General features: G+C 41.4%; 2 protein-coding genes across 3 annotated transcripts in view; one reads left to right on the top strand and one right to left on the bottom strand.

Moving 5' to 3' along the window:
* Window positions 1–19,006, top strand: part of TIAM2 (T-cell lymphoma invasion and metastasis 2) — a 119,976-nt gene extending 100,970 nt beyond the window's left edge. For both annotated transcript variants that reach the window (XM_008575226.1, XM_008575227.1), the window contains 12 exons: window positions 3,640–3,819; window positions 6,806–6,874; window positions 7,438–7,563; window positions 8,378–8,486; window positions 10,202–10,381; window positions 12,331–12,449; window positions 13,486–13,594; window positions 14,206–14,264; window positions 14,880–14,985; window positions 15,882–15,969; window positions 16,354–16,508; window positions 17,852–19,006. In XM_008575226.1, the coding sequence (XP_008573448.1) occupies window positions 3,640–3,819; window positions 6,806–6,874; window positions 7,438–7,563; window positions 8,378–8,486; window positions 10,202–10,381; window positions 12,331–12,449; window positions 13,486–13,594; window positions 14,206–14,264; window positions 14,880–14,985; window positions 15,882–15,969; window positions 16,354–16,508; window positions 17,852–18,486 (1,935 nt within the window). In that variant the 3' untranslated portion in view covers window positions 18,487–19,006. The remainder of the gene's footprint in view (window positions 1–3,639; window positions 3,820–6,805; window positions 6,875–7,437; window positions 7,564–8,377; window positions 8,487–10,201; window positions 10,382–12,330; window positions 12,450–13,485; window positions 13,595–14,205; window positions 14,265–14,879; window positions 14,986–15,881; window positions 15,970–16,353; window positions 16,509–17,851) is intronic.
* Window positions 19,007–19,063: 57 nt separating this feature from the next.
* The window catches only part of TFB1M (transcription factor B1, mitochondrial), a 51,178-nt gene continuing 43,641 nt past the window's right edge, over window positions 19,064–26,600 (bottom strand). Inside the window, exons 6-7 of the mRNA XM_008575225.1 lie at window positions 21,945–22,072; window positions 19,064–19,420 (exon numbers count right to left, since the gene is read on the bottom strand). Of these exons, the coding sequence (XP_008573447.1) occupies window positions 19,177–19,420; window positions 21,945–22,072 (372 nt within the window). The 3' untranslated portion in view covers window positions 19,064–19,176. The remainder of the gene's footprint in view (window positions 19,421–21,944; window positions 22,073–26,600) is intronic.

Genomic DNA, 26,600 nt, shown 5'->3' with positions numbered 1-26,600 from the left:
ACAGGATAAAACCTGATTAAGACTTTAAACCACCAGCCTAAGGCAGGAGGTTCTCCTGGAGAAGGTGTTATCACACTGTGCTTGAAGCTAGATAGGAACTTGCACTGAAAGCTGGTAGGTCCCCCAGAGGTTCCTGTTCCTTCTTATCTCTTAATCTGTCTGATTCTGTCCCTGTTGCCTGGAATGATTGTTCTCTCTTGGCCCCCACTCCCTCGGGCTGGCCATGGCTGCTCACTGCTTATACCCAGCTCAGCCCCCTCCTCTGGGAGGTTTCCTGCAGAGCTGGTGCATCCCCTCTCACACTCACCAGGCTTCATTTTGCCATCTGTGCCGCTTTAGGGGAGAGGTCTTATCTTTCTTATCCCTTTCTGCCTCTGCCCCATCCCTAGCATGCACAGCAGCTCAAGACCTTCTCTCTCATGCCTCTGCTACCTGGCAGAAGTCTGCAGTGCGACACGGTTGAATTTGACTCCATATGGCAGCATCATCCGCAAACCGCTGTTGTGCTGCTCCATTCCTGAATCTCCTAGGGCAGCTTTCTTTGTTGTTGTTTGTTTTGTTTTGGTTATAAATTAATTTCTATTTTATATTTGTGGTAAAATATATATAACATAAGATTTGCCATTTTAGCCATTTTTTTTTTTTTTTTAAGATGACCAGTAAGAAGGTCTTAACCCTTGACTTGGTGTTGTCAGCACCATGCTCACCCTATATAGGGATCTGAACCCGTGGCCTTGGTGTTATCAGCACCACACTCTCCCAAGTGAGCTGCGGGCTGGCCCTCATTTTAGCCATTTTGAAACATAATTTGTAGAATCAATCACATTCAGGATGCTATGTGACTATCACCTCTATTTCAAAAACTTTGTCATACTGAACATAAACTCTATACCTATTAAACGTTATTCCTTCCCCCTGTTTCTGGTAACCTCTAATCTATTTCTATTTTTTAAACATACACATTGTAATTATGCATATCTATGGAGTGCATTCTGATGTTTGGATACATATATATGTTGTATAATAATTGGGTCAGGGTAGTTAATGTATCAGTCACCTCATGCATTAATTATTGCTATTTATTTAAACTTACACATGGTAATTGTACTACTTTTGGGGTACAATCTGACGTTTTGATACATATATGTTGTATAATCAGGTCAGGAAAAAATAATCAAATCAGGTGTTATGCATCAATCACCTCATGCATTTATCATTTCTTTGTGGTGAGAATATTGAAAAGTTGCTTCTCTACCTATTATGTAATATATAAAACTTAACTGTTAACCATAGTCACCCTGCTGTGCAATAGAGCACCAGCACTTATTCCTCCCATCTAATGGTAATTTTGTACCTGTTGGCCAGCCTCTCACTGTTTTCCCTCTCTTCCCTTCCCTCCCCAGTCTCTGTTCTATTCTGTCTCTATAATATCAACTTTTTTTCCTCTTAGAGTCCATATATGAGTGAGATCACATCGTATTTGTCTTCCTTTGCCTGGCTTACTTCACTTAATGTAATGAACTCCAAGTCTATCCACGTTGGTGCAAATGAAAGGATTTCATTCCTTTTTATGGCTGAATAGTATTCCATTGCTATATATAGTACAGTTTTTTAAATCTGTTCAACTGTTGTTGGACACTTAGGTTGATTCCATATTTTGGCTATTGTAAATTGTGCTGCAGTAGACATGGGAGTGCAGATATCTCTTCAACCAACTGACTTCATTTCCATTGGGTATATACCCAGTAGTGGGATTGCTGGATAAAATGGTAGTTCTATTTTTAATTTTTTGAGGAATCTCCATACTGATTTCCACAATGGCTGTACTAGTTTACACTCCTACCAACCGTGTACAAGGGTTCCCTTTTGTCCATATCCTCACTAACATTTGTTTCGTCTTTTTTTTTTGACCAGTAAGGGGATTGCAACCCTCGGCTTGGTGTCGACTGCACCACGCTCAGCCAGTGAGCGCATCGGCCATCCCCATACAGGATACAAACCCGTGGCCTTGGCGCTACCAGCACTGCACTGTCCCGAGTGAGCCACGGGGCCGGTCCTCTTTTGTCTTTTTGATAATAGCCATACTAACTGGAGTGAGGTGGTATCTCATTGTTTTGATTTGCATTTCCCTCATGATTAGTGATGTTAAACATTTTTTCATATGCCCATTGGCCATTTGTATATCTTCTTTTGAACAATATCTGTTAGGATCCTTTGCCCATTTCTCAATTGGGTTATTTTTTTGCTGCTATGTTCTTTATATATTCTTGATATTAACCTCTTGTCAGATGTATAGTTTGCAAATATTTTCTCCCATTCTATAGATTGTGTCTGCACTCTGTTTGCAGTTTCCTTTGATGTGCAAAAGGTTTTTAGTTTGATATAATCCCACTTGGCTATTTTTGCTTTTATTGTTTGTATTTTTGAAGTTTTATTTATAAAATCCTTGCCCAGCCCCATGTCGTGGATCATTCCCATATATTTTCTTTAGTAGTTTCATAGTTTCAGGTTTTACATTTAAATATTTAATCCATTTTGAGTTGGTTTTTTTATATGGTGAGAGATAGGGGTCTACTCTCATTCCTCTGCATATGGCTATCCAGTTTTCCCAGCACCATTTACTGTGGAGGTTGTCTTTTCCCCAATATGTACTCTTGGCACCTTTGTCAAAGATCAGTTGGCTGTAGGGGCATGAATTTATTTCTGGGCTCTCTGTTCTGTTCCATTGGTCTATCTGTCTGTTTTTATGCCAGTACCATGCAGTTTTGGTGACTATAGGTTTGTACTATAATCTGAAGTCAGGTACTGTGACACCTCCAGCTTTGTTCATTTTTCTCCAAATTTCTTTGGCTATTCAAGGTCTTTTCTGGTTCCATATGAATTTTTGGATCATTTTTTCTGTTTCAGTGAAGAATGTCATTGGTATTTTGATAGGGATTGCATTAAATCTGTAGGTTAAAAAAAATCTGTAGATCACTTTCGGTATTAATTCTTCCAATCCATGAACATGGAATATCTTTCCATTTATTTATGTCCTCTTCAATTTCTCTCTTCAAAGTTTTACAGTTTTCACTGTAGAAGTCTTTCACCTCCTTGGTTAAGTTTGTTCCTAAGCAAAGCATAGTGCTGATAACACCAAGGTCCTGGGTTTGAACCCTGTACCAGCCGGCTGCAAAGTATATTCTTAGGTATTTAATTTTTTTCACCCAAGGCTATTTTTATAGAGGAGATGGAAAGCTGGATTAAGCCAACTGTTGAGGGGACAGGCTGGACCAAATGAAGCTGTTTCCTCTGTGATCTTCAGAAAGCCATACCTTCTTGATCTTTGAGCAACCTCAACTTTACTATGGGGGTCAGCTCTATGTCTTGATTAGTTTCAATACTAAAGAAGCATCTGACAGCTGTTAGGACAATGGGAAGCATTGTGTGTAAATACTGAACCTGAGTGTAGGTGTACATCTTCCTTATTGAAATCCACAGTGATTTGAGGTGAATGAAACTTTTGACCCTAGACATATGCCCTTTGGTGATTCCTGAAAAGTGCTGGGCACAGATAGAGACACTTGGTGTCCTTGGTGGGCAGCTGATACAAATGGCGAGTGTTCTGTGCATTATTTTCCAACTAATCTCATCTCTCAGAGTGCTGAACAGATCGCCACACTGTGTAGGAGTTTTAACGACACCCAGACAAACGGCATGCAAGGACTGAAGGAGAATCAGGATCCACCTCTGAGGCCCCTGGCCCGCCACCTCTCTGATGCAGACCGCCTCCGAAAAGTCATCCAGGAGCTTGTGGACACAGAGAAGTCCTATGTGAAGGTAACAGGAAGTGCTGGGCATTCTTTCCTCCTGGCTGGTGACGAGCTGGGTGTTGGCAGAGGTCCCCACATCACCTCTGCCTGGGTCACATGCCATTCATGGGGCGATGTGTGCTCCTTGAAGCAGTGAATGACTGCAGGGAATGGGGAAGGGGGTGAGAGGGTGGAAGAGCTTAAGGACTCAGAAAGAAATTAGATTCTTGGCTCATTTTGTTACCAAGGTAGCTTTCACTATGGAAACAGATGTTCTAGTTTGTCACTTGTAGTCTGTGGGCAGGGAGTCTGTACTGGCTTAGTAAAAGGGGGACAGGGATCATTACAAGTAACGAGGAGCTAGGGAACAGTTTGTACACAAGCAACTGCTGATACAGACCCAGAGCCCAGCCTGCTGGTGGTCACTGTGCAGACCAGAGGCCCATGCGTAGGTCATCACATGCGAATGTTCTCACACCATGAAAAGGGATAGTTGCTGAGTATTTGGAGTACCCAAAGAGTTTATTTATCTTATAAGCCCCCAGGTAGTGGTTTGAGAAAAATTTCATGAAGAATACAGGAGCTTAGGAAGGCAGAGTTCTTTTGCTTTCAGTATTGGCTGAAGCCTGGGGACTGTTTTGCACTTTAATTTGTTAATTACTGGAACAGCATGGCACAGTATGTTGGGACTCCAGGCCTGGCTTTGCCTCAGTCTGGCTGCATGGCCTTGGACAGTCCCCTCCAACTCCCTCACTGGATGGTTGGACCTTGTAGCTCTGAGGTGCTGAATCCATGAATGAAGCCTAGGTGCATACATGCGCACCCACACGTGGCTATTGCCTTTTTTCTCCACAAGACAAACCTGAGCTTCCCCTTTCATTAATGTCACTGTTGTTTTGTCTAGACTTTTTCAAAGGCCTTATTCACAGGAAGCCCAGGAGAGCTTCCCAAAGCCCCTTCCTTTGGTCCAGTAGGGAGAAAGAAAAGTTAGAAAGATGAGAGTTTAATTTCATTTTCCATTATATGTTGTCCTACATCCATTATGGGGAGATGAAGTGAACATCCAGGGAGTTCAGACTAGATTTCTGAATAATCCTGTGTTTTGATAGTGACCTTTTTCCAAGTACAATCAAGTGTCACTTAATGATGGGGATACATTCTGAGAAGTGCGTCATTAGGCAATTTCCTTGTTGTGCAGAGTGTACTCAAGAAACCTAGACGGTATAGCCTAGTACACACCTAGCTATATGGTACAGCCTATTGCTCCGACCACTGTCATATATGTGGTCTGTTGCTGACTGAAATGTCATTATATGGTGCATGACTGTAGCTCTGTGAGCTGTGGATGTTTCTGAGCCTTCAGAGCCCCTCTTACACCTTGAGAATAGTCATGGAGCTCTCACCAGCAGAATTATGGGCAGAGTTGAGAGGACAATCTAAGTCCCTTTTTGTTGTGATTGTTTTATTTTACTATTAGCCCACAATGGGAGGGTCATTTCAGTGTGGTGCTGGTGGAGGACTGAGGTGGATGTTGTGGGTAAAGAAACTCTGCCTCTCCCTTCTCTCTGCAAGAAATCTGCACTTTGTTTCCTTAGGGCCCCACATGCTGCAGCTCTTTGCCACCGCAGCTCAGCGCGGACCTGCTCTTGCTGTGCAGTAAGTCCTGAGCAGCGTCCGCCTGGACAAGAATGACTGCTGGGCACCACTGTCTCTGATAAAATAACCAGCACCTAGTGCCCATTGTGATTCACACACTCCCAACCCCCACTGTTTTTTAATTGATTTTTGTTGCTGACATTTAACATAGAATTATACTTGTCGTTCTTTAACCTGGGTCCTTGCATGCTCCTTGAAATTTTCAACATTTGTGTGCTGCCTGAGGTATGATTCAGTCACTTCTCACATCTCCCTTCTCTGAGCAGCCCACTGTGGAGTATGGTGAGGGAGGGCAGCCAGGGATGTTTTCTTGTGAAACACCATCAGCATCACAGGCCTGACCTTTATCTCAGAATCCACGCCAGAAGGTTCTGGGTGTGCTTTGGGCTTTATAAAGCTGTCTTAGATATCTCCTTGTAAAGTGAGGGAGTTGGTGTAGTTGACTTTGTAGTCAAGCACTTCTGGTATTTTAGTACTCGAAATTCTTCAGAATAAATGGAGCACAACAGAGAAATCTTTTCTATCACTAAGTTATGTCCCGGTCTTAGCTTCAAATTATAAAATAAAAAGAAATCTTTATCTAATGGGTTATATAAATACAGTCAACTCCCACTACACTGTATTGCTAGAGCCTAGTTTTCTGGAGACCCAAATATGGCTTAGATTTTAAGCATTAATATTAATACTGCTACTCTTTGGAAATGTTTTCTTGCATTTGGGTATGAGAGTTTGAAATTCTGCGAATGCATCAACACCAAAGTTGAAGAGCTCCTCAGCTCCTGTCGTCCCTCCCAGCTCCATGCCGTGGCTGTCCCCATACTCCCTGGCACAGACGAAGCTAGATCCGCCAGTAGCCACGGTTACACCTAGCAGCAGTACCTAGCCAGACCTTGCTTCCTCTGCAGGGAAATGAGTGCTCCTGCTGCAGGGGTCTAAAGAAAGATTGTTTCTGTCAAGAATATATTTAACTAAGCAGAGTAGGTAATCAAGCTATAAAGAAAAATGTGGAATCCAGTTGTTGACTGTATTGTGGTTTTAACCTCTTTGAATTAGGTGTGCAATAATAACCACATTTTGGGTCAAGAATTTCAACAAGACATAAGCTTCGTTATTCCTAATGGGAGTCTTTGGAACTGCTGCCTGGGTTGCTGGAATCTCTTGGGTATTTAGGACACTTACAATTAACCTCTTTGAATTAGGTGTGCAATAATAACCACATTTTGGGTCAAGAATTTCAACAAGATATAAGCTTCGTTATTCCTAATGGGAGTCTTTGGAACTGCTGCCTGGGTTGCTGGAATCTCTTGGGTATTTAGGACACTTACAGGTTAAAGAGACTTTCTTCTTTTGTCTTTCAGGATCTGAGCTGCCTCTTTGAATTATACTTGAAACCACTTCAGAATGAGACCTTTCTTACCCAAGATGAGGTAAATAATAATCACCTTCCTTCTGTCCACTGACCCATAGGTTAGTTTCCATTAGCTTTTTAGAGGACCTCCTAGGAAATTATATCTACAATCCCAAAGACCACCTGCGACATATGATCTCAGAGAGTCCCATGTGTGGCCTCTTCCAAAGCCATATATGTGCTGTTGCCACATGCAGCACAGAGGCAAGAGTTTACAAAGGCAGAAGGACAGTCATGCTCTTTTTGTAGTGGAAGGTGCAGCCAAAAATTACTTTTTAATTCATGAATTTTTAATGTTAAATCACAGTAATTAGTTCTTCTCTACTGACTTTCATTTTTCTCTATTTGAATTCTGAGAATTTTACATCCACTTAAAAAGTTATTTTAGAAATACAGAATTATAGGGGCCAGAGCTCTAAAACTCTCTATATATCAACTATATACCTTAGAGGACATGCTGCCTTCTTTAAAGGCATGTCTCTTGGTGAAGGACTTCCTTGTGATTTATCTGTGGGCTAAGAGTCAGTGTGGTATTTGGATCTTCAAGGCTAATACCTTCTTTCCAAATTCTGATCTTCATAGATGGAGTCCCTTTTTGGAAGTTTGCCAGAGATGCTTGAATTTCAAAAGGTGTTTCTGGAGACTCTGGAGGATGGGATTTCAGCATCATCTGACTTTAACATACTGGAAACCCCCTCGCAGTTTAGAGTAAGTATTTTAGACTTAGGCTTAAAGCAAAAATAGGTGGGTATGGTGCAAAATTCTCCCTTGCAAAATAATTCGTTGTCTCTTGACAATTGTTAAGATCCAGTTAGTGCTTTCACTGCACTGCTTTCCTCTGGCAGGTGGAAAAAGAAGGCTGCATTTTTCCCTAGCGTAGGTGCTTCTGGTAATCAGAGTCTGGGCAGCACTGCCAGCCTGGTTGGTGGCTGTGCATGTGCTCTTTCCTCAGCTTTGCTGAAGGATGTCTAGTGCTACTGCTTTTGAAGCAAGAGCAGCCAGCTGCACCTGAGTCTTCATCTACGTTGGGATGAAGCACACAGGTTTCAAATTGCTCTGATCGAGGCTTCTCTTCTGTGAAGCATTAGTGCAAGCACCAGTGCCTGACAGGAAGCCCCTCTGGGGGAGAAAAGGCAGGAGGCAGTAGCAAGAGGACCAGGAACTATACAGACAGCAGCGTTCGTCCCAAATCGTGGAGAGTAACTTTATTAATGAACTTCTCAGCTCATTTACATCCCACCTTGTCAGGTGTGTTTTCATAGAACTTTCTTTCTTGTCCTCTGATTGCACACTGTGTCAGTAGGTTCTGCTGCCAGAAACTTTTCCATCAAGCCAAAGGTCTGCTAGGGGAATGCCCGGCTGTTCTCCATCTGCTGTGCGAACAGAGCAGTCCTGGGCTTACCGCAGTTGGTGACTTCTCTGAGGCATTAGTACTGTGGTGTCTGACAGACAAATGCCAGGCTGTGAGCCAGCACACGTGGATTAAAACATATCTCATTTGACTTTTCCCCTGTCCTTCTAGAAATTGCTGTTTTCCCTTGGAGGCTCTTTCCTTTATTATGCGGACCACTTTAAACTATACAGTGGATTCTGTGCTAATCATATTAAAGTACAGAAGGTTCTAGAGCGAGGTAAGTCGCTCATATCTTTTATAGTGTGTTTTTTTGTATTTTTAACTGTTAATAAAGGATAAATCTGTACTTAACAAGTAGGGGTAAATGCAGTTTTAATGTATTATGCTCCATTTTTGACCTTGAAAGTGGCAGGTATTAAAGGGAAAATCTTGTTTACTAGTAGCAGTGAACACATGCCCTGGGAGCAGAGATGTTGCTTGCGATGTGCTACTTTGCTATTAAACTACATCTGGATTCTTCTCTCACCAAATTCCTTTCTCTAAAAACTTGCGACCATAAGCCCTGGATGGGGGCAGAAAGAAATGAATGCATGGCTTTTTTTTTTCTTGTTAACCTTCTTCTTAAGCCTGAGGAGCCACTACAAACTATCACCAAACAACTACCACCAGACTCACAAGAAGTGTGTGAACTGGAATTAAATTCTCTTTGGTGGAAATGGGAAAAACTCACATTTTCCAGGGTTGCTCTTCAGTGTTTCTTTCTCTCCGTTCTGTCATGGTGGGCCAGAGGCTTATCCTGACACTGATAGTGTTTAACCATTTCCACTGATGGAGCTTTGCCATGTGGTTTAAATCCAGAACTTCATAGTATCCCAGAATAGAAGCCCCAAGTTTAAAAAATGGAGTCTTGTAGTGCTTCACGTTAACAAGACCCAGCCAAAAGCCATCTTCTCTGGTTGCATTAAACAGAGCTCTGATTCCATTGGCATTTTCTCCATGAACACCTTCTTATTGATGGTCTGTAGTGAAATAAAAGCATGCCAACGGCTCACTCACTTCCTCCTTTGGCATAAAGATGAAGGACCATCTCACCATCCACTTGGTCTGGAAATCACATTCAGAATGGTAGTGCATCTCCTGGATGTTGCAGATTTTGCCCTTGTACCAGAATCCCAAGTAAGGGTATATCTTCATTCAAGTTGGCTGCATTCTAAACATCCCAAACAGCTGGTTAACCAATGCCAACTGGTGGACTCCAAAGCAGCAGCTGGTGTGTCCCCTGGCACTTGAACAACATGCACCTGGATTCCTGTGTGCACCCTTCATGGACCTCAGACACTGAACAGAGGCAGTTCTCACTGCCAAGGGGGTCCTGTGCCACACCTGGTAGGAGGGAGCTGTGGCTCTGGATGGGAGAAAGTTTGCTTGGAGCTGTGGAGGGGAAGGCCGCAGGCTGTGGTGTTTGTCAAGTTATTTTAAAGGAACATATATATTGCTTTTCAAGTAGCCCTGAAATGTACAGAATAAACAACCACCAGTGCTAGGCGAGTGGAAGAAACACTGGTTTATCTTTCTGTACGAATCTCTTGTGAGGTATGGTGGAGTCTAGATAACACTGTTTTGTGGCTTTATGAATTGTTCACAACTCACTTTTTAGGCCACTTAAAACAAAAGCTGTCATAGTATGTGTGAAATGTGTGAAATGTGTCTTTAAGTCAGACATTCCTGCATTTTACTCAGTGTTCCTCTTTGTCGTGTGGACCGTGTTCCTCTGGCATTCTAAGAAACTCCCTTCACTCGTGGGGCTTGTCAGGCTGTCACGCCAGGGCCCACACTGAGAGCTCAGTGCTTGACCTACTTGATGGGTTTGGGTTTTTATTAAAGGATGGCATTAGGGCTATAGAAAGAAATGATCTGTTAAAAGATAAATGAAGTAGAATTTAATTTGTACCACTGCGCTCCAATAAGGGTCTTTTATCCATCTGCTTGCAGCTAAAACTGATAAAGCCTTCAAAGCTTTTCTGGATGCCCGGAATCCCACCAAGCAGCACTCCTCCACACTGGAGTCCTACCTCATCAAGCCTGTCCAGAGAGTGCTCAAGTACCCTCTGCTGCTCAAGGAGCTCGTGTCATTGACAGACCATGACAGTGAGGAGCACTATCACCTGACAGGTAAGGCTGCTGATGCCCACCTCGAGGACGCGGGGATCATGAGTTGTGATGGGACTGCATGCCACGCTCTGGGCCTGAGAGCTCACCTCTTCCCCTGCTTGGTGGTGTATTCCGAATCACTTTTCAGTACTGCAGTTGTTAATCTTATATATAATTTTAATATGTGAAAATAGCTAGACTTTGATTTTTGCGGGGATCATGAGTTGTGATGGGACTGCATGCCACGCTCTGGGCCTGAGAGCTCACCTCTTTCCCTGCTTGGTGGTGTATTCCGAATCACTTTTCAGTACTGCAGTTGTTAATCTTAGATATAATTTTAATATGTGAAAATAGCTAGACTTTGATTTAAAAAAAAATATGATTGGAGTAGTCCCCAAATCTCTGGATTCTAATTCATTTTTTTAAAAAGGTGATTTAAGCTCAGTAAGTTGAAGTAAATTACCTCAGATCACTTGGCTAGTAAACAGTGCTGCCAGAACCTAAGTTTTGTGTTGTTTGCAGCCTAGGTGCTGCTGATCAGATTTGCTGGGTGAGGCTCCACCTTGTGGAGATCTCCAAGCAGAGCTTGACTCTGAACCAAACTCCCATTGACAGATTATTCTTTAAAGTTGATGCTGATGTGTTATCTATTGTTTGTAACCTCTGAAATTACTGGCCTAAAATACAACTTGTCAAAAACACAAAGCCCTGCAGTTTGATAGTAAATAGAGTATCCCTCAAAGAGATGCTTTATTTGGATGAGAGAGAGAAATAGTGATTTGTTCTCTATATATCAAAACTAGGAGATCCAGTTATGCCACCTCTAATAAAATTCCTGGGGAGAGAAACAGACTTATTAATACATGTTAGTATTACTGAATAATAAACCCTAAGAAGACTGGAAATTAGACTGGCTCTTTTTTTCCGTGATGAGCATACTTTGGTATCATAAACAATAAGGACAAAGAATTTTTTTATATGACAGTTAAATTCTACAAGCAAATGATACAAATTGTGATCAGCATTCAAATACTGTGTAAAAAATTAATTTTACATTAAGATGATCTTTAAAAGGGCTAAAAAACTGTTAACCTGTTTAAAAAAACTTCCTTCTAAACCTCCCTCCAGATTGAATTAAAACACTAAATCAGGGCTGGCTGGTGAGTTCAGCTGGTTAGAGCATGGTGTTATAACACCAAGGGCAAGGGTTTGGGTCCTTATACCAGTCAGTTGCAAAAAAATAAAAATAAAATAAAAAATACTGAATTGGAAGAATAAAGTATGAAAAATACTGAATTTGGAGGTAACCTGAAATTGTGCTTTTTGACTTTGATGCAATCATTTTGTCCCTTATATGCCCTTGTAGAAAATTATAAATAAAAACCATGTATAAATGCAAACAAGTGCTCTGTCAATGAGTCATTTACAGGGCATTTGTAAGTTCTAATTACAAAACTGCTGTAGCTCCCAGTTCCCAGGGATAGAGGTACAATTCAAAAGCTGGTGTCCTGAGACCAGCCAGTCTTGGGTTTGAATTCTGGCTCCAGTCTTTTTTCTCTCTGGAACTCTGGCAGGATAGTTTTTTTGGCACATGAGTTTTCTCATCTGTAAACTACAATTGATTACAGTCATTGAGTTATTTTGGGGATTAAATGAGAAGATTTATGCAAATCACCTATCATGGTACATACCAAGTAGAAAGTCTTCAATAAATGTTAGCTGTTATTAATTATTAGTGATACTTTTTACTTACACACTGCTTCATTTGAAAGAGAATTCGAGGTGGAAGATAATTTTACTGTTCTTTATAATAATGACTAGATTATTGTGAGCTATGCCTGAATAATGCTGCCGTTAGTGAGTACTGGTCTCGAACCCTGGCTTGAATCTTGAGTCCTTTTATGACTGCCACTGGATAAGATTTAAAACAAACAAAAATGATAAGGTAAATATGATTTCATGTTTTGCAGAAGCACTGAAGGCAATGGAAAAAGTAGCAAGCCACATCAATGAGATGCAGAAGATCTATGAGGATTATGGGACCGTGTTTGACCAGCTAGTAGCAGAGCAGAGTGGGACGGAGAAGGAGGTCTGGGAAGCCTGGGGTTCTGGGAGGCCTAATGCGCATGCTTACTGCATTTTAGCTGACCTTCCAGACTAGGCTGCCCTGTTAGGACTTTCCTGGGGGAGAATATACGTATAGTTTTCTTGATATTAATGTACATAATAAACCACACAATTTAGGTATAAGAGTAATGTAAAATTAACTACATTGGTCTTAACATTGTTATGCAATGTTAACATTGTATAAACGAAAACAAGGAAGTAGTATCATTGAGCTTATATGCCTACCTTCCTCCTTTCCCAGGGCACCAGGCAGGACAACTCCCAGAGGGTAGAACAGATGTGGGAGGCTTGGGCTGGCACACAGCAGGGTGGAGAAAGGAAGCAGGGACCGGAGTATGGACAGAAGCAAGGCTTCTCCTTCATTGTTTTATTTTTTTTTTCTTTTTTAACATCAAGTATTGGTGGTTACCTGCTTGCTAATAAAATTAGTTCAAGTAGAACTTGATATTTTGTATATTTTTCTTGTTTGTCTGATTGCTAAATTTGGAATCTCATGCTTTTAAAGCCTGCATACAAGAAGCAACATAGCTTAAGTAGAAGATGGCAAGAAGAGAAAAAATCTGGAGTTTAATTTTTTTATTATGGGCAGTTTTAATGTTGATTTTTTTTTTATGAGCAGGCCTAACGTAGTTTATGGATTAGAGGTGGTAAACATACTAGATCCTGTGCTGAAAGTTAATAAAGGCGCTTTGAATGATTGTGAATGCTGTGGTAGAATGTTATGCAAATGAGCGGTCATGAGGCATGTCTTACCTACATATGTGTGCATTGAAGCAAGACGTCTTCACCTTTATGTTATTCGTCAAACAGTTTGATGCTTAGCTCCTATTTTCAAAACCTTCACGATTTAAGGCCTCATGTTTATAGGGACCATAAAAACCAAACAGAATGTACTTGCATTTTAGCAATGGCCATATATATGTGATTCACTATCTGACATGAGACAGTCTACTCCGGGGGTTTTCACATCTTCGGTGCCTCCTGTTTTTACACTCTAGGTGACAGAGCTTTCGATGGGGGAACTTCTGATGCACTCTACCGTTTCCTGGTTGAATCCATTTCTCTCTCTAGGAAAAGTCAGAAAGGACCTTGAGCTCACAGTATTTGGTTAGTATTCCATTCACAAGAATATAAACTTAAAAGAGGCTGGCCATAATGAAGAACTCCACTAACCCCATCAGTCCAGCTAACTCCTGGTTTCCAGAAGGAGTTAGGAGAACTGCTGTAATGGCTGGTGACTTATCACAGCCTCCAACTATTTAAAACTCCGTGGCTCTGCACACGCATCATCTTCTTCTCCCTTATGCTGCTTGGCTCAGGCTGAGTATTACAGGAACAGATCTCCTGAGGCTATTTAGAAACCTGCTATCTCAATAGTCTGCTTCATTTCAAGATGTCTTAATTCTCTCTGAGAGTCGGGAGAGCAAAAGTATAGACGGTGCACTGTCACTGAGTTGAACGCTGTGTTTCAGTGAAACAAAAAAAGAATTTAAAAAATGCTGGGATCTACTTCAGATAATAGCTTTAAATAAGCAGGTACTTCTGCGTAGTTCAAATATGAGCAGAAGGAAGTACCATTTATTCAATCTTGTGTCGGCATAGTGGGAGCTCAGGGATTCATAAATCCCAAGAGCTTTGTTCTACTAAAACATTCAGCTCTAGTTTAACATTGGAAGAGTTTGGATAAAATAATGACTTTTCTCTTTTCCTTTCTTTAGTTTTTAAGAGAGCTGTCATATTGGTTTATAAAGAAAACTGCAAACTGAAAAAGAAATTGGTAAGACAAGAAATAATTTTAATTAAACTACCTATTAATATTGAACTGAAAAGCCTGCTGAGCACCAGGCGTCACTGACTGATATTACTTATTCTGAAGTTAACCAACCAAATCACATACTCAGGGCATTTCTGAGTCTCCCCACAAAAGATGTCTGTTTTGGAAGATGTGGACAAATACATATGAAGGGTCTGCACAGAAAATCAGCTTTTATATCCCTGCAAATGGCCCATGTTTGTTCCATACACATAAGAGTCCATATAACTTTGTTTTAAAATGCCTTTTACCTTTACTCAAAAAGCTTAGCTGTGGATACTGTAAGCCATCAGCTTGCATTCAGAGGGAATGTGGGACACAGAAGGCGTGGCTGCCATTCCTGCTTAGAGACCGAACTCTCTGCTCCCGCATGGCGCCTCTGTCCTACCCCTGGAGCCCGAGAGGTCTTTGAGAATGGGATGCCTACCTGTGCAGGCACATTTCTGTGCCCTGAACACCCACACAGCTGCACAGAGCCTTGCACGTAGAGAGAACGTGACGCTTCCATTCACTGTGCATGCATCTTCTCTGGGTGAGAGCTTGCTTTAACACATTTCTTGGCGGGCTTTTGTATTGCAGCCCTCAAATTCCCGGCCTGCACACAGCTCTGCTGACTTGGACCCATTTAAATTCCGCTGGTTGATCCCCATATCCGCACTTCAAGTCAGACTGGGGAACACAGCAGGTAACTTTCATGTAGTGCAGTGTCAGAGAAAGCATTCGAGGAGACTTATTTGCATTGTGGAATGAAAAAGTAGAAAAAGATCTTGGGGATACTTTTGGTGTATTTTATTTTACAGGTAAGGAAAATGAGGACAAGAGAGGTTTTGATGTTTCTTTATAGACTTTTGGGAGAAATTAAATGGCAGTGGATGGGGTTTTTCTTTACACAATGCCTCTCTTCATTGTTTCTGTATTTTCACTATCAGTAGTTTTCAGCGTTTTTCGTTCTCCCTAATATTCTTGATACCCTAAAATTTGTTAAAGAAACAAAGGTCCACACACTTACATTTTAACAAATTTAGAATACATCAGATAATTCCTTAAGATTAGGCAGTATTGCAAGTGTTATTAAAAAAAAATTTTTTTTTTGACCTTGGAAGACGTTCAGAGATGCTTCCAGAATAACCGTGTTTTGGGGACAGTGTCTCTGGTGATAGAAAGGGCCACCAGGCAAAGGCATGCGATGCCAGTCTGGAGCCTTGCTTCATTTTTGTCAGGAGTGCTCGTGTTTCCTAGAATGTGGCTGCATTTGGGGCTGGCCTATTTCACCTCAAGGAATGGGCAAACTTCCAAAAGGAGGGTTGAAAAATAGCACAGAGATGGAATCTAGGGTTAGGGAGAAAGGTTCAGATGGGTGGAAAACTTCAGCAGGAAAAGTAAAAAGTAACCCGGCGGAGTTTCACTTTCTGTAACTGTCTGTGAAAACCATACATAGAATGAGCCACAGAAGAAAATGGTGAGTCAAGGCTGGGAATATTTCACTTTTTAAATCGTGAGTTTTAAACTTCACAAGTGTTCTTAACCACACAGCATTTTTTGCAAAGTTGTAGATTCTTATTTCCATTTCCTTTTACACAGGGACAGAAAATAATTCCATATGGGAACTGATCCATACAAAGTCAGAAATAGAAGGACGGCCAGAAACCATCTTTCAGTTGTGTTGCAGGTATTACTGACTTCCAAAAATTAAAACCAGTGGAAATAAGAGAATTTAAAAAGATAGAAAAAAAAATTAACTCTCTTAAGAAAGGGAGTTCATTTTCAGTGCCCTCCTGAATTTTGATGATATCAGTGTCACAACAATCCACCCCCAAAAGGTAACAGAGGCTCTAGTAGGAAAATACATTGATTAAATATCCAGATCTTAGAATGATCAATTCTCACCTCGTTTTGTAAGGGAGGGAACCAAGGCACACAGAGGTCGGGTGGTTTGCTGTCAGTCTGGCCTAGAAGGTGCAAGGCCGCTCTGACAAAAATAACAGGAGCATGAGGGTGTGGAATGGGAGTGTGATGAATGCTTGGACAGTCCTGCGGTTTCTCTCTCCCCCAGTGACAGTGAAAGCAAAACCAACATCGTTAAGGTGATTCGTTCTATTCTGAGGGAAAACTTCAGGCGTCACATAAAGTGTGAATTACCACTGGAAAAAACATGTAAGGATCGCCTGGTACCTCTTAAGAACCGAGTTCCTGTTTCAGCCAAATTAGGTGAGAATTTTGCTAGCCTGATGTTTATTTAAGAAAAACTGTGAGCTTCCCCAAAAGGATATATGCCCTTATAATACAGCTGTAAGTCATCACTTTGTAAATGATCAGCGGTGATTTTATTTCCGTTTGAGAGACCTAAACATGCTACTTGCTCCTAGACATGCTTTTATAAAACACAACCGTTCCCAACTCCAAATCCCTTGTCTTACCACCAGCTAACACAGTCCAGACTTAACATCTTATTTGTTTCTTCCACTAAGATGCACATGAGTCTAGGGACTTTGTTTTCTTCTGTGCAGTATTAATTCCCAGTGCCCAGAACAGTGCCAGGTATCTAAAAAGTCAATACTCAAATGAATTAAGATCAAGAAACCTAATATACTTGTTTTTACCCAATGTCAGCAGGCAAACATTCCAAATCATACTGTTCTTAAACTTTCTGCCTGTTTCTAAAACTTCAGCTTAAATTTTTAGAACCACCTTTTCTTTTTTGGCAGCTGGCCGGTACAGGGATTGAACCCTGGATAGAACCTTTTTTCTGTATTAATTATTTTATTATTATCTTTGTTCTTGTTTCTAGTCTTCCAAAATGTATGATAACTTCTCTTTTTCTTTTTTGGTCAGTTTGATCTCTTCAGATTTACTGCACGTTTTCAATTTTTTCTCTTTTGTCAAAATAAGTTATGGCCATGAAAAATAGTACGCTGCTGTTGTCTGTAGAAACAAACTGAGCACACCCTTTTCCCTTTCAGTCCAAGAGAATGGAGTTGAACAAGCACACACTCATGATTACCTATCCATAATAGTAAATCTCTGAAAGTTGCTTAGAATTTCCAGCAGAGACAGTTCTCATGAGAGATAAAGAACATTTTTCTACTTTTAATTGAGCATCAAGGGAAATAAACAAGGTGAGAAGGTATGCATAGAAATAGTGTAATCTCGACTATCAAATTACAAAATACTTTAAGGAACCTAGATTAGTAATTAATTTTTCAATTTATTCATTGGCAAAATAAGACTCCTAACCCTTCTAAGAGTTTATAGTTTATTATTCTGTCTAAATAATTGAGCTCCAGTAATCTAAAAATGCTGTCTCCCAACTCACAATTTCAAATAAACATAAAAAAAAAAAATTCCATGCTTGCAGTGTCTGCATGTTTTTGACTAAATACCCGGATTTTGACTAAAGAGGAGGATTTGACTAACTACCAGAATAGTTGTAGTCAGCTGATAAAAATCTTAAGTAATCAGAATGTTAAACCTTATAAACCACAAGGCAAACATTACACGTTGTGTATAATCTGTTTCTGTATCACAAGGGGAAATTGCTTTTTTCATTGCAGCTTCATCCAGGTCTCTAAAGGTCCTCAAGAATTCCTCCAGCAGCGAGTGGACCAGTGAGACTGGCAAGGGCCACTCGCTGGACTCAGACGAGTGCAGCCTGAGCAGCGGCACCCAGAGCAGCGGTGGCCACACGGCCGAGAGCAGGCCTGACTCTAAGGGCATTTCACCTGGGAAGTGCCCACACTCAGGCCTGGCAGGATTTTCAGACAGTCTCGTCAAAGAGAGTGATATTCTGAGTGATGAAGATGATGACTACCACCAGACTCTGAACCAAGGCAGCCCTACCAAAGACATTGAAATTCAGTTCCAGAGACTGAGAATTTCCGAGGACCCCGATGCTCACCTGGCTGGCCAGCAGCCGGACACGGAGGTGGGCAAGGGCCAGAAAGGGGGAGAGCAGCCCAAACTGGTCCGGGGCCACTTCTGCCCCATTAAACGAAAAGCAAACAGCACCAAGAGGGACAGAGGGACTTTGCTGAAGGCGCAGACTCGTCACCAGTCTCTTGACAGTCAATCTGAAAATGGCAACATTGATCTAAACTCTGTTCTAGGGCGAGAATTCAGTGTCCAGAGTTTAACATCAGTTGTCAATGAGGAGTGTTTTTATGAAACAGAGAGCCATGGAAAATCGTAGTACAGTTCAATCCAGATATGGGTGAAATTGCTCATCTTCCTTTTAAACTGGTGGTAAAGTAGAAGTTGCAGAAAAACTATCCATTATTGGGTTTTGTGCAGTACACATTTTCCTACAAAATAGTTGTAAAGATTTAAGTTATTTTAATTTATTGTGGATCAGAAAACTAGATTAAACTGGTCGGAATCTGTAAATTACTTAGTTTATATCCCTTTTGAGCAGGTATCAAAATGATTTAGAATCCTTAAAATAAAGTTGCATTCTAATAATTTTAAGTTATGTGGAAAAAGATTGGGGAAGTTGTGATTAATTGCTTTTAAAAGGGTCTTTTTAAAAAAAAATCCTCTGGGCATTTTCTTTGAGCTGTTAGTTTTTGCTTTATTCAAAGCATATTTATTTTAATGTGGTTTAGGGGCATAATGTGTAGATATTTCATTTTTGTAAGATTGTAATAGATGCTGTTTATACTAAACATGTCATATCTATGCAGTATATATATTAAAAGAAAGCTTGTACTGTATCTTATTTGATATTTATTTCTCTACCAAGGTGTACAGTAAAAGGAAAATAAGTCACATCTGGTCATTAGTATTTTTATTGTCATTCTGTAAAGACAACCGAGTACATGTCTAAGAAGCTCCACATTGTGAAAATCCATGTCCAGTAGGCTGCTCGCCTGTAAAGTAGCAGCTAGAGTCTGTGATTGTCCTCAACATGCTCTTTTTCTGCATTATTGCTTTTAATTTGCTTGAGTTCTTCCCTGAAATTATAAGCAAAGAGGTGTGGGTCTTCATCACACATTTTTCTGTATACATCACAGAGGCTCTTAAAGTGTGCAATTGAGAGCTGGCAGGGCCGAAGAGTAGGGTCTATATCTGCCAACTGTAATAGCCTTCCAGTGCTTTCTAAGCGCTGTGCTGCAGGGAATAACATTCTAGGGGGAAGAGAAAAAAAAAATCAATATTGTACTTAAATTCTGCAAATCATGATATTTCTTCCAACACTCATTTGAGAATGACATGGTTCCTGACAAGTGATACCTCAAGGGACTGGCAGAGGCTGCTGGAGCCTCTTCAGTTACCCACCAGGTAATAGGTCCCACCCTCTGCAAATCATGATATTTCTTCCAACACTCATTTGAGAATGACATGGTTCCTGACAAGTGACACCTCAAGGGACTGGCAGAGGCTGCTGGAGCCTCTTCAGTTACCCACCAGGTAATAGGTCCCACCTACCACCAGAGGCAGGTAGGTCTAGGTGACTTGCAAGGTGTGCCCACAATGGGAAAATACTTTCCAAAGCTAAACTGATACATGTATCTTTATGGCAAGGGTAAGCTGCCTCATATTTTTATATGAAAGTTGTCTATTTCTTTTGTGACAAATCGCTAGTTTTGATTCTCTGTAATTTAAATTTAAATATTTCAGCCTTTGGAACTCTCCACCCCTACAGAGTGACTCTTTTTTTTGCAAAGTTAGAAAACAGTTGATGTAAAAATACAAATAGTTATTCTCCTCTTTGAGATATTTTTGAAACATCTTTAAAACTGATTTGAAATATGCATTTTAAATTTCATCTAACCAAACTGAATCATTGTTTTAAAATTAACAGTGGAACTGTTAAAAAGTATTGCAGTTACCCTGGGATTTAATTTTTTCCTCTCAATCTCAGGCTCTACAAAGCTCATGCCAAAGGGCTTGGAAGATGACATGGCCAGTGGAGATGGAGTTTTTCTTACAGGCTGATGGTCCTCTCAACAAAGAACTGCATGTTCCTCACACTTTTACGATGAGGTGACTTAGATCTTTGAGTTTCATGGCAAGGGCCTGGTGATGGTTTCTAACACCTGGGACCCACATGTGGTGTAACTGAAGGACACCAACAGGTCAAAGGGGGTGATAATACTTGGTCAATATCTGTACAGAGGACTGTGTATATGAAATGAATGGGGCCCGTCACTTAGCTCGAGGGCTGCCTTGGAGCCACAGGGCCAGCTCTAGGCTCAGACCAACTTCAGGATTTCCAAAAGGAGGATGGACTTTTGGTGACTTTTCCCGCAGATCGGGGCTGTCATGTAGTTGTATGGGTCGTATGCTGCATGAAGGATGTGAGCTGACATCCAGCTGTGTTCCACTGGCCAGCAGTGCACCCTGGCTGGGCTTTAGCAGTTACAAGGGTCCCTTCACTCTGATTAGTACCACCATCAGTGGTATCTGCACCTTAAGTCTCTGCTGGAGAAGTGGGAACTCTCTGGTAAGGTATGATACTGGCTTAATTACAGTCAAATGGAGGGCTGAGGACTTAACGTCAGTCCTTGAAATCCTCAAGAATCCGTTTTGTGGATCGCAATGATTTCTGGATGTAGCTGGCTAACAGCACCTGAGGAATTTCATGTGCTGAGGGGACAGTTCACAGGACCAGAAAGACAATTAAAAGGGAGCTAGCTGTAGAAGGAGGTTTTAGGAGATGAGGAATGTGTGCCTGTAAAGCTGAGCCCTTTTAAACAGCTGAACTATGTTAGATGGAAATCTTTAAAAATATGCATGTACTTCCCTGCCTTCTTAAACACGCTCTAACTGGGTCTAAATGGGCACTCTCTTGACTCCTGCTGGATATAAAATGGCACTGCGGTCACCTCAGGGCCTGCCTGCCTGGTAGGCGGACTCAACACTGCTATGTTCTGGCCTGTTTTCGTGCTGGGCCGTGTGCCTGCTCAGGGCAGAGGCGCTCCTGTTAAGGGAAATTGTGCTGGTGTGAAGACTCTGAGACATTGTGTTGGCTGCTCAGAAGTTATATTTGCTTCCAGTTCTCACGTGTGTTTAACTTCGCCTCAAAGAAAGGACACAGCAACTCGGGAGAAAGAATTTTAAAAACCCATGTGCACCTGAGTCCTGACTGAGACATGCCCTCCCCAGTACAGGATCATCATTAACTGCATAATTGTCAGTTTTAAGTTGTACAAGGGAACTTCAAAAAGTTCGTGGGAAAATAGAATTGAAAGATAACACAATCTTAACATGAACTTTTTGAAATATCTTCATTCTCATGATCAAACCAAAGTAAACCTGTAAGTGGCATCGTTAAATTAAGGTTTTGCTTTTAGTTAGGTTTTTTCTAAATTTTATTTTTTAATGAAACGATTATACATATTTATGGGGTACAGAGTTGACTATCAGTATTTGTGTACGGTATGTGATGACTGAATCAATATTACTAGCAGAGTCATCATTACAAATCGTAACTACTTGCTGTGTCCCTTACCCAGTTTCTCCCTAGCCCCTCCCCTCCTCCTTTCCCACCTCTAGTAACCAGAGGTCAAGTTTTGTTCGCACAGCATTTGAACTAAGAGTAATGTTCACAGAGAGCTTTAAGTGTCATAAAATCAAAGTCCTTACTCTTTAAAAGCAATTGAGGCTTTTATAAAGACTGCTGCTGAAAGGGAGAGAAGGCGTTCTTACCCAAGCCCGCGATGGCAGTATTTCCTTTTGAACTGAAATACGTTCTGAACAACTTTATCCACCAGCTTGAACGGCTGCTCTATCTTGGGCTGTATCAAGGGAGTGAAGTGCACCACTCCCACGTCCACCTTGGTTATAAGCAAACATGTATCATATTGTGGCATGACGTGGCATAATGTGATTAAACAATTTATCTTTGTAAATCACGGGAGGGTGGGCTGTTGAGAGCATGGTTTTCATAAACAAACCTTTCTGTGTACTTCAGTTTCATCTTCTCTGGGTGTGTGAGATGCTACATTTTGGATGTGAGGGGACTCAGAGAAATCACAGTTGGCTGCATCTGTTCTATAACGACATCCCCTAGACCCATGCTTGCTGATCACTTAATTTAAAAATGAGTTTTACAATGTCCTTTTAAAATCAATCCAAATAATCGTTAAAGTCAGTAGGCAGATAACAGCGTTAGAATATTTTAGTTAGCTTCTGCATGAGTAAAAAAGCAGGCGGCAGCAGTTCTGACTAGAAGTCAGGGCTCCAAAACAGAGAAAAAAGGCAGCCGGGCCCCCAGGGACCACTGAGTGCTAAACTCCCCAGAAAAGGAATCAATTAGGACCCCACTTGTTCTGAGTACAGACACTGATTAATCAGCTGGACCGAATTCATGACCATAGTCTGACAGCCACATAACTTTCTGGTAGCAAGTTTAAATGCCCCAGAAGGAACAGGCAGGATTGAAATTAAAACCATCAAAAAATGTCACTGATAGTGTTTAAAAAGCTGCTACCAGCTGCTGAGATTCTTTAATTATCGGAAGATAAAACTTTTCAGGCATATCTGATGACAGATTTACACCCTGCCTTATTCTAAATGGACTTATGGTGATTCACAAGGATACATTCAAAATAACAAAGGAAAAATATTGGAAGTAAAGACCAAGGGAGAAATGCAGTGAAAACAGTTATTGCACAGACACAAGTGCCTCAGAGACCACGATCTGGGAGCTGGGAAGTCTCTCTGTCACTGACAAAGCCTCCCTCTCCAGGAACTGTGACCCTGCCACTCAGCACCTCACACGGACGCGATACAGGCTATGGGAGTCTGGGCTGTACTTCCTGCTTTTCAAAAGGAATTCTATTTTTTAAATCCTGTAGAAGGTATCATTTTCTTTAGGGAGGACTTACTTCTAAATATCCTTATGGCAACAAAACTCCTCAAAAATGGCCTAAAATATATGAGCATGAGAGAGTGTTGTTTTATTTTTTAGGGTGAAAGAAAAATGACTGCATATGATTTCCGATTCCATGGACAAGAAAAGAAAAGGAAAATGATGGAAAATGTGCTTAGCCCCAGGTGGCCCTGCAGGGCTCTCGGAAGAGCCGGCAGCATTTCTGCTGAGGAGTCTGACCTGTCTGGCCAGCCTAGCACCAGCCTTACCCCCATCCACGGCCAGTCACTGATCCTGTCCCCAAAGGTCTCAGATTAGCTGCAACAACACCTACTGGATGAAATCAGAAGGATTCGACTCTGATCGTAGGGTGGTGGGCTGGCACACATTGAAACTGTTCCGTTCAGCAGAGAACTGCCAATGGAGAGGCCTCCGTACCGCCCCCCACAAATGCCCACCAGCCTGCAGACTACTTTAGTGAAGATCCTGCAGTGCAATAGTTATGAATAGTGACTATCTAAATACAATGCTAAACATTCTTAATCTATTTTAATAAATTTAAAAATTATGTTCCATGTGTTGCTTAATCAGTTTCTTCAAATTTAGTAATAAGTACTTCCTGCAGGAAATGAAATGCTTTGATTAAAAAAATGCCAGGACTTTTAAGACCTTAACAGAAAACACCATGAACAGGATCCATAGGTCTTGGAGAAGTCTGTGGTCACAGAGAAGAGAGGGATTGCAGAAGAAGAGGCAGCAGGGAGGGGACATAAGGGTTTAAGTGGGGCAGCAACACTGCTTAGGCAGAGAAGAAAAGGTGGCTTCACCTTGCGCATTTGTGTGGAAGGAAGAAGAAGAGATGTCCTGCAAGTGGGGAGAGTGGCTGCGGCAGCCCGAGAGAGGCTATAGTGACTTACATGTGAACAACTCCTTCCCACCCACCGGAACTGTCCCCCTGCTGCCTCTCCCTGCCCTTTCCACCACCTGCGCTCACTGGCACTCCTGTCCCGAACTCTCCTTCTGCCACCCTCTCCAACTCATCTCCTCCAACCCATTCAATCCAATTCTCCCAAATTACCTGGAGCCAATTCTAACAGGAATCCTTCTACAGTCACCAGGTGTGACCCAACAACCCGCTGGTCTCCAGAGAAAATAATCTCTTCACAAAACATGAGAGAAAATGTAACCCCACTCAACCCTAAGCCCATGAAATACTATGAAAACTCTACCTACTGTTCATATACTGTTAAGACCAAAGGCACAAACACGGGGATCGAAGCACCCTCCTTCCGGCACAGAAGCTGCCACTTCCAGCTTCCTCAGATTTTAAAATTGGGCCTCATTTTTCTTTGCCTGATTTCATTCCTTTGAGATACAGTCAGTGTTTGCAAATATAGGAAATGTCTAACATTTGCTTTATTTAAGTTTTAAAAACCTGCACAAATGTACAGAAGCACCCCATGTAAACGGCAGCAGCAGACTTTTAAAGTTTGAATACAATTCTGATACCTAGATAAGTTGGCTAACATTCAATCACAGTGAGAAGAAAATCCCACTCACAAATACACTTACTATTTAGTGGAGGAGTCTGTAAGACTCAGTGTCAAAAAAGCTTTTCCAGTAATGTTTCATGCTTCTGGGGTGAGGGGGACCCCTCCTTCCCACCCTCTCCTCTACTCCTTCCCCCAAAACCACTTCTGAGAATTACTCTCAATGAGGCAGCCCATTTTCTCTAGAACCACAGGAAAGCTGCTTAGTAACCATGGTAACAGATACAAAAATGCTTTTCACTTATAATTGAATGCTTATTTAAAATTACAACCATTATTTTTTTCTTCCTTGAGTTTTAAGTCTATTAAAGGGCTTGATTACAAAAAAGAAATTGATATGAAGGCATTAGGTTCACTTAAAATATTCTAGTTTAATGTTGCCAGCGAGCCCCTTTCCAAACTCGGTCTATCCAATATATCAAAATGACCTACTAAAACTTCAAACAAAAGGCTGTATAATTTAATTCTTGCCTCTCTAACCGCTTATAACATCAATGCTATACCAAGCTGAGACTGTTTCTCAATGTTAGCAGCCTCGAGGTCTATCCAATATATCAAAATGACCTACTAAAACTTCAAACAAAAGGCTGTATAATTTAATACTTGCCTCTCTAACCGCTTATAACATCAATGCTATACCAAGCTGAGACTGTTTCTCAATGTTAGCAGCCTCGACCATAACGGGCCCAAGGCACACGTCCTATTTTCCAGGTCAGGGTGTCTAGCATGTGACCTATTTTCCAGGTCAGGATGTCTAGCATGTGACCAGTTCTCAGTTCAGAGGTGACCTATTTTCCAGGTCAGGATGTCTAGCATGTGACCAGTTCTCAGTTCAGAGCAGCACTTGAAACTCACAAGGGACCTGGGGTAAGAAGATAGTAAATCTTAAATCACAGATATTAAAACTCAGATCCTAATCAACATGATAAGTGGGGGATACCCCACTTCCTGATGATGATAATACACCAATGAACTAAATCACAACCACATGAAAAGGTACTGAAACAACACTGGCCATCATCTAAGAAAGGGTCCTCTTTTAACACTCCCATGGTGCTAAAGACCATTAAAGGACAAGCCAACAGAGAGGAAAGATGAGGAAGTTACCGTGTAATCAGCCAGACATGGCCATCACTGGGAGATGACGGAAGGGCTGGTGAGAAACAAGAACGACCGCAGGGAATGATCCGTAAGACTTCAAGACTTCAACACAAGAGGGATTCAGTGTTCAAAGTGGACAGACTTGGGTGGTCGGGAACGGGAAGCCTCTGGCTGGTTTTGGAAGCTGTTGGCACCACCTGATGGAACACAGGAGGACACGGGCTTGTGCGGTTGTGTTCAGTGTCAGGTGAAATGACAGTAGGATGAGCACCCTGGGATGCTTGGGTCCTCCACCTACAGCTGCTTACTCTTCAAGTACCTATGCCAGAGTAGTGACAGTCCCCTGTAGAGTGTTACAGGCCTTGAGGTTACAACTTCCCCAAGTAAGGATAACAAGGTGCCAAGTCATCCATGCCTGTGATATGATAATTACACATTTGGTAGAAAAATAAAATACTGACAAATATGTATGTAGATCAAATTTCCTAGAACAGGTTTATTCTGCCTGTACTCCTTGTTCCAAACCCAATTTAAGGACAGAATTTCAGTTGTAAAACCTTAAAACTTTAATAGCTTTCTAGATATTCCACACTAATGTATTCAATGAAGACTGACCACACTGTCAATCAGTACCTACCTATCTTTCTTTAAAGTTTACTGTTTGTGTTACTGTAACAATATTAATTTCTGCAGAAGTTCTAGTCCATCCTTTTTTTCCTCCTGTAGATCTTCAGCTTTCTCTCTTTTCCTCCTTGGAGTCATAAAAAAGGAACAGATTTTTTTTTTTTTTCCTTTTTGTCTTTTTTCGTGTCCGGCAACGGATCGCAACCCTCAGTGTCG

This window comes from Galeopterus variegatus, unplaced genomic scaffold (genome assembly GCF_000696425.1).
Source record: "Galeopterus variegatus unplaced genomic scaffold, G_variegatus-3.0.2 Scaffold1158, whole genome shotgun sequence".
In the NCBI taxonomy this organism is placed as follows: Eukaryota; Metazoa; Chordata; class Mammalia; order Dermoptera; family Cynocephalidae; genus Galeopterus; species Galeopterus variegatus.
This window is presented reverse-complemented; position numbering and strand designations above follow the sequence as displayed.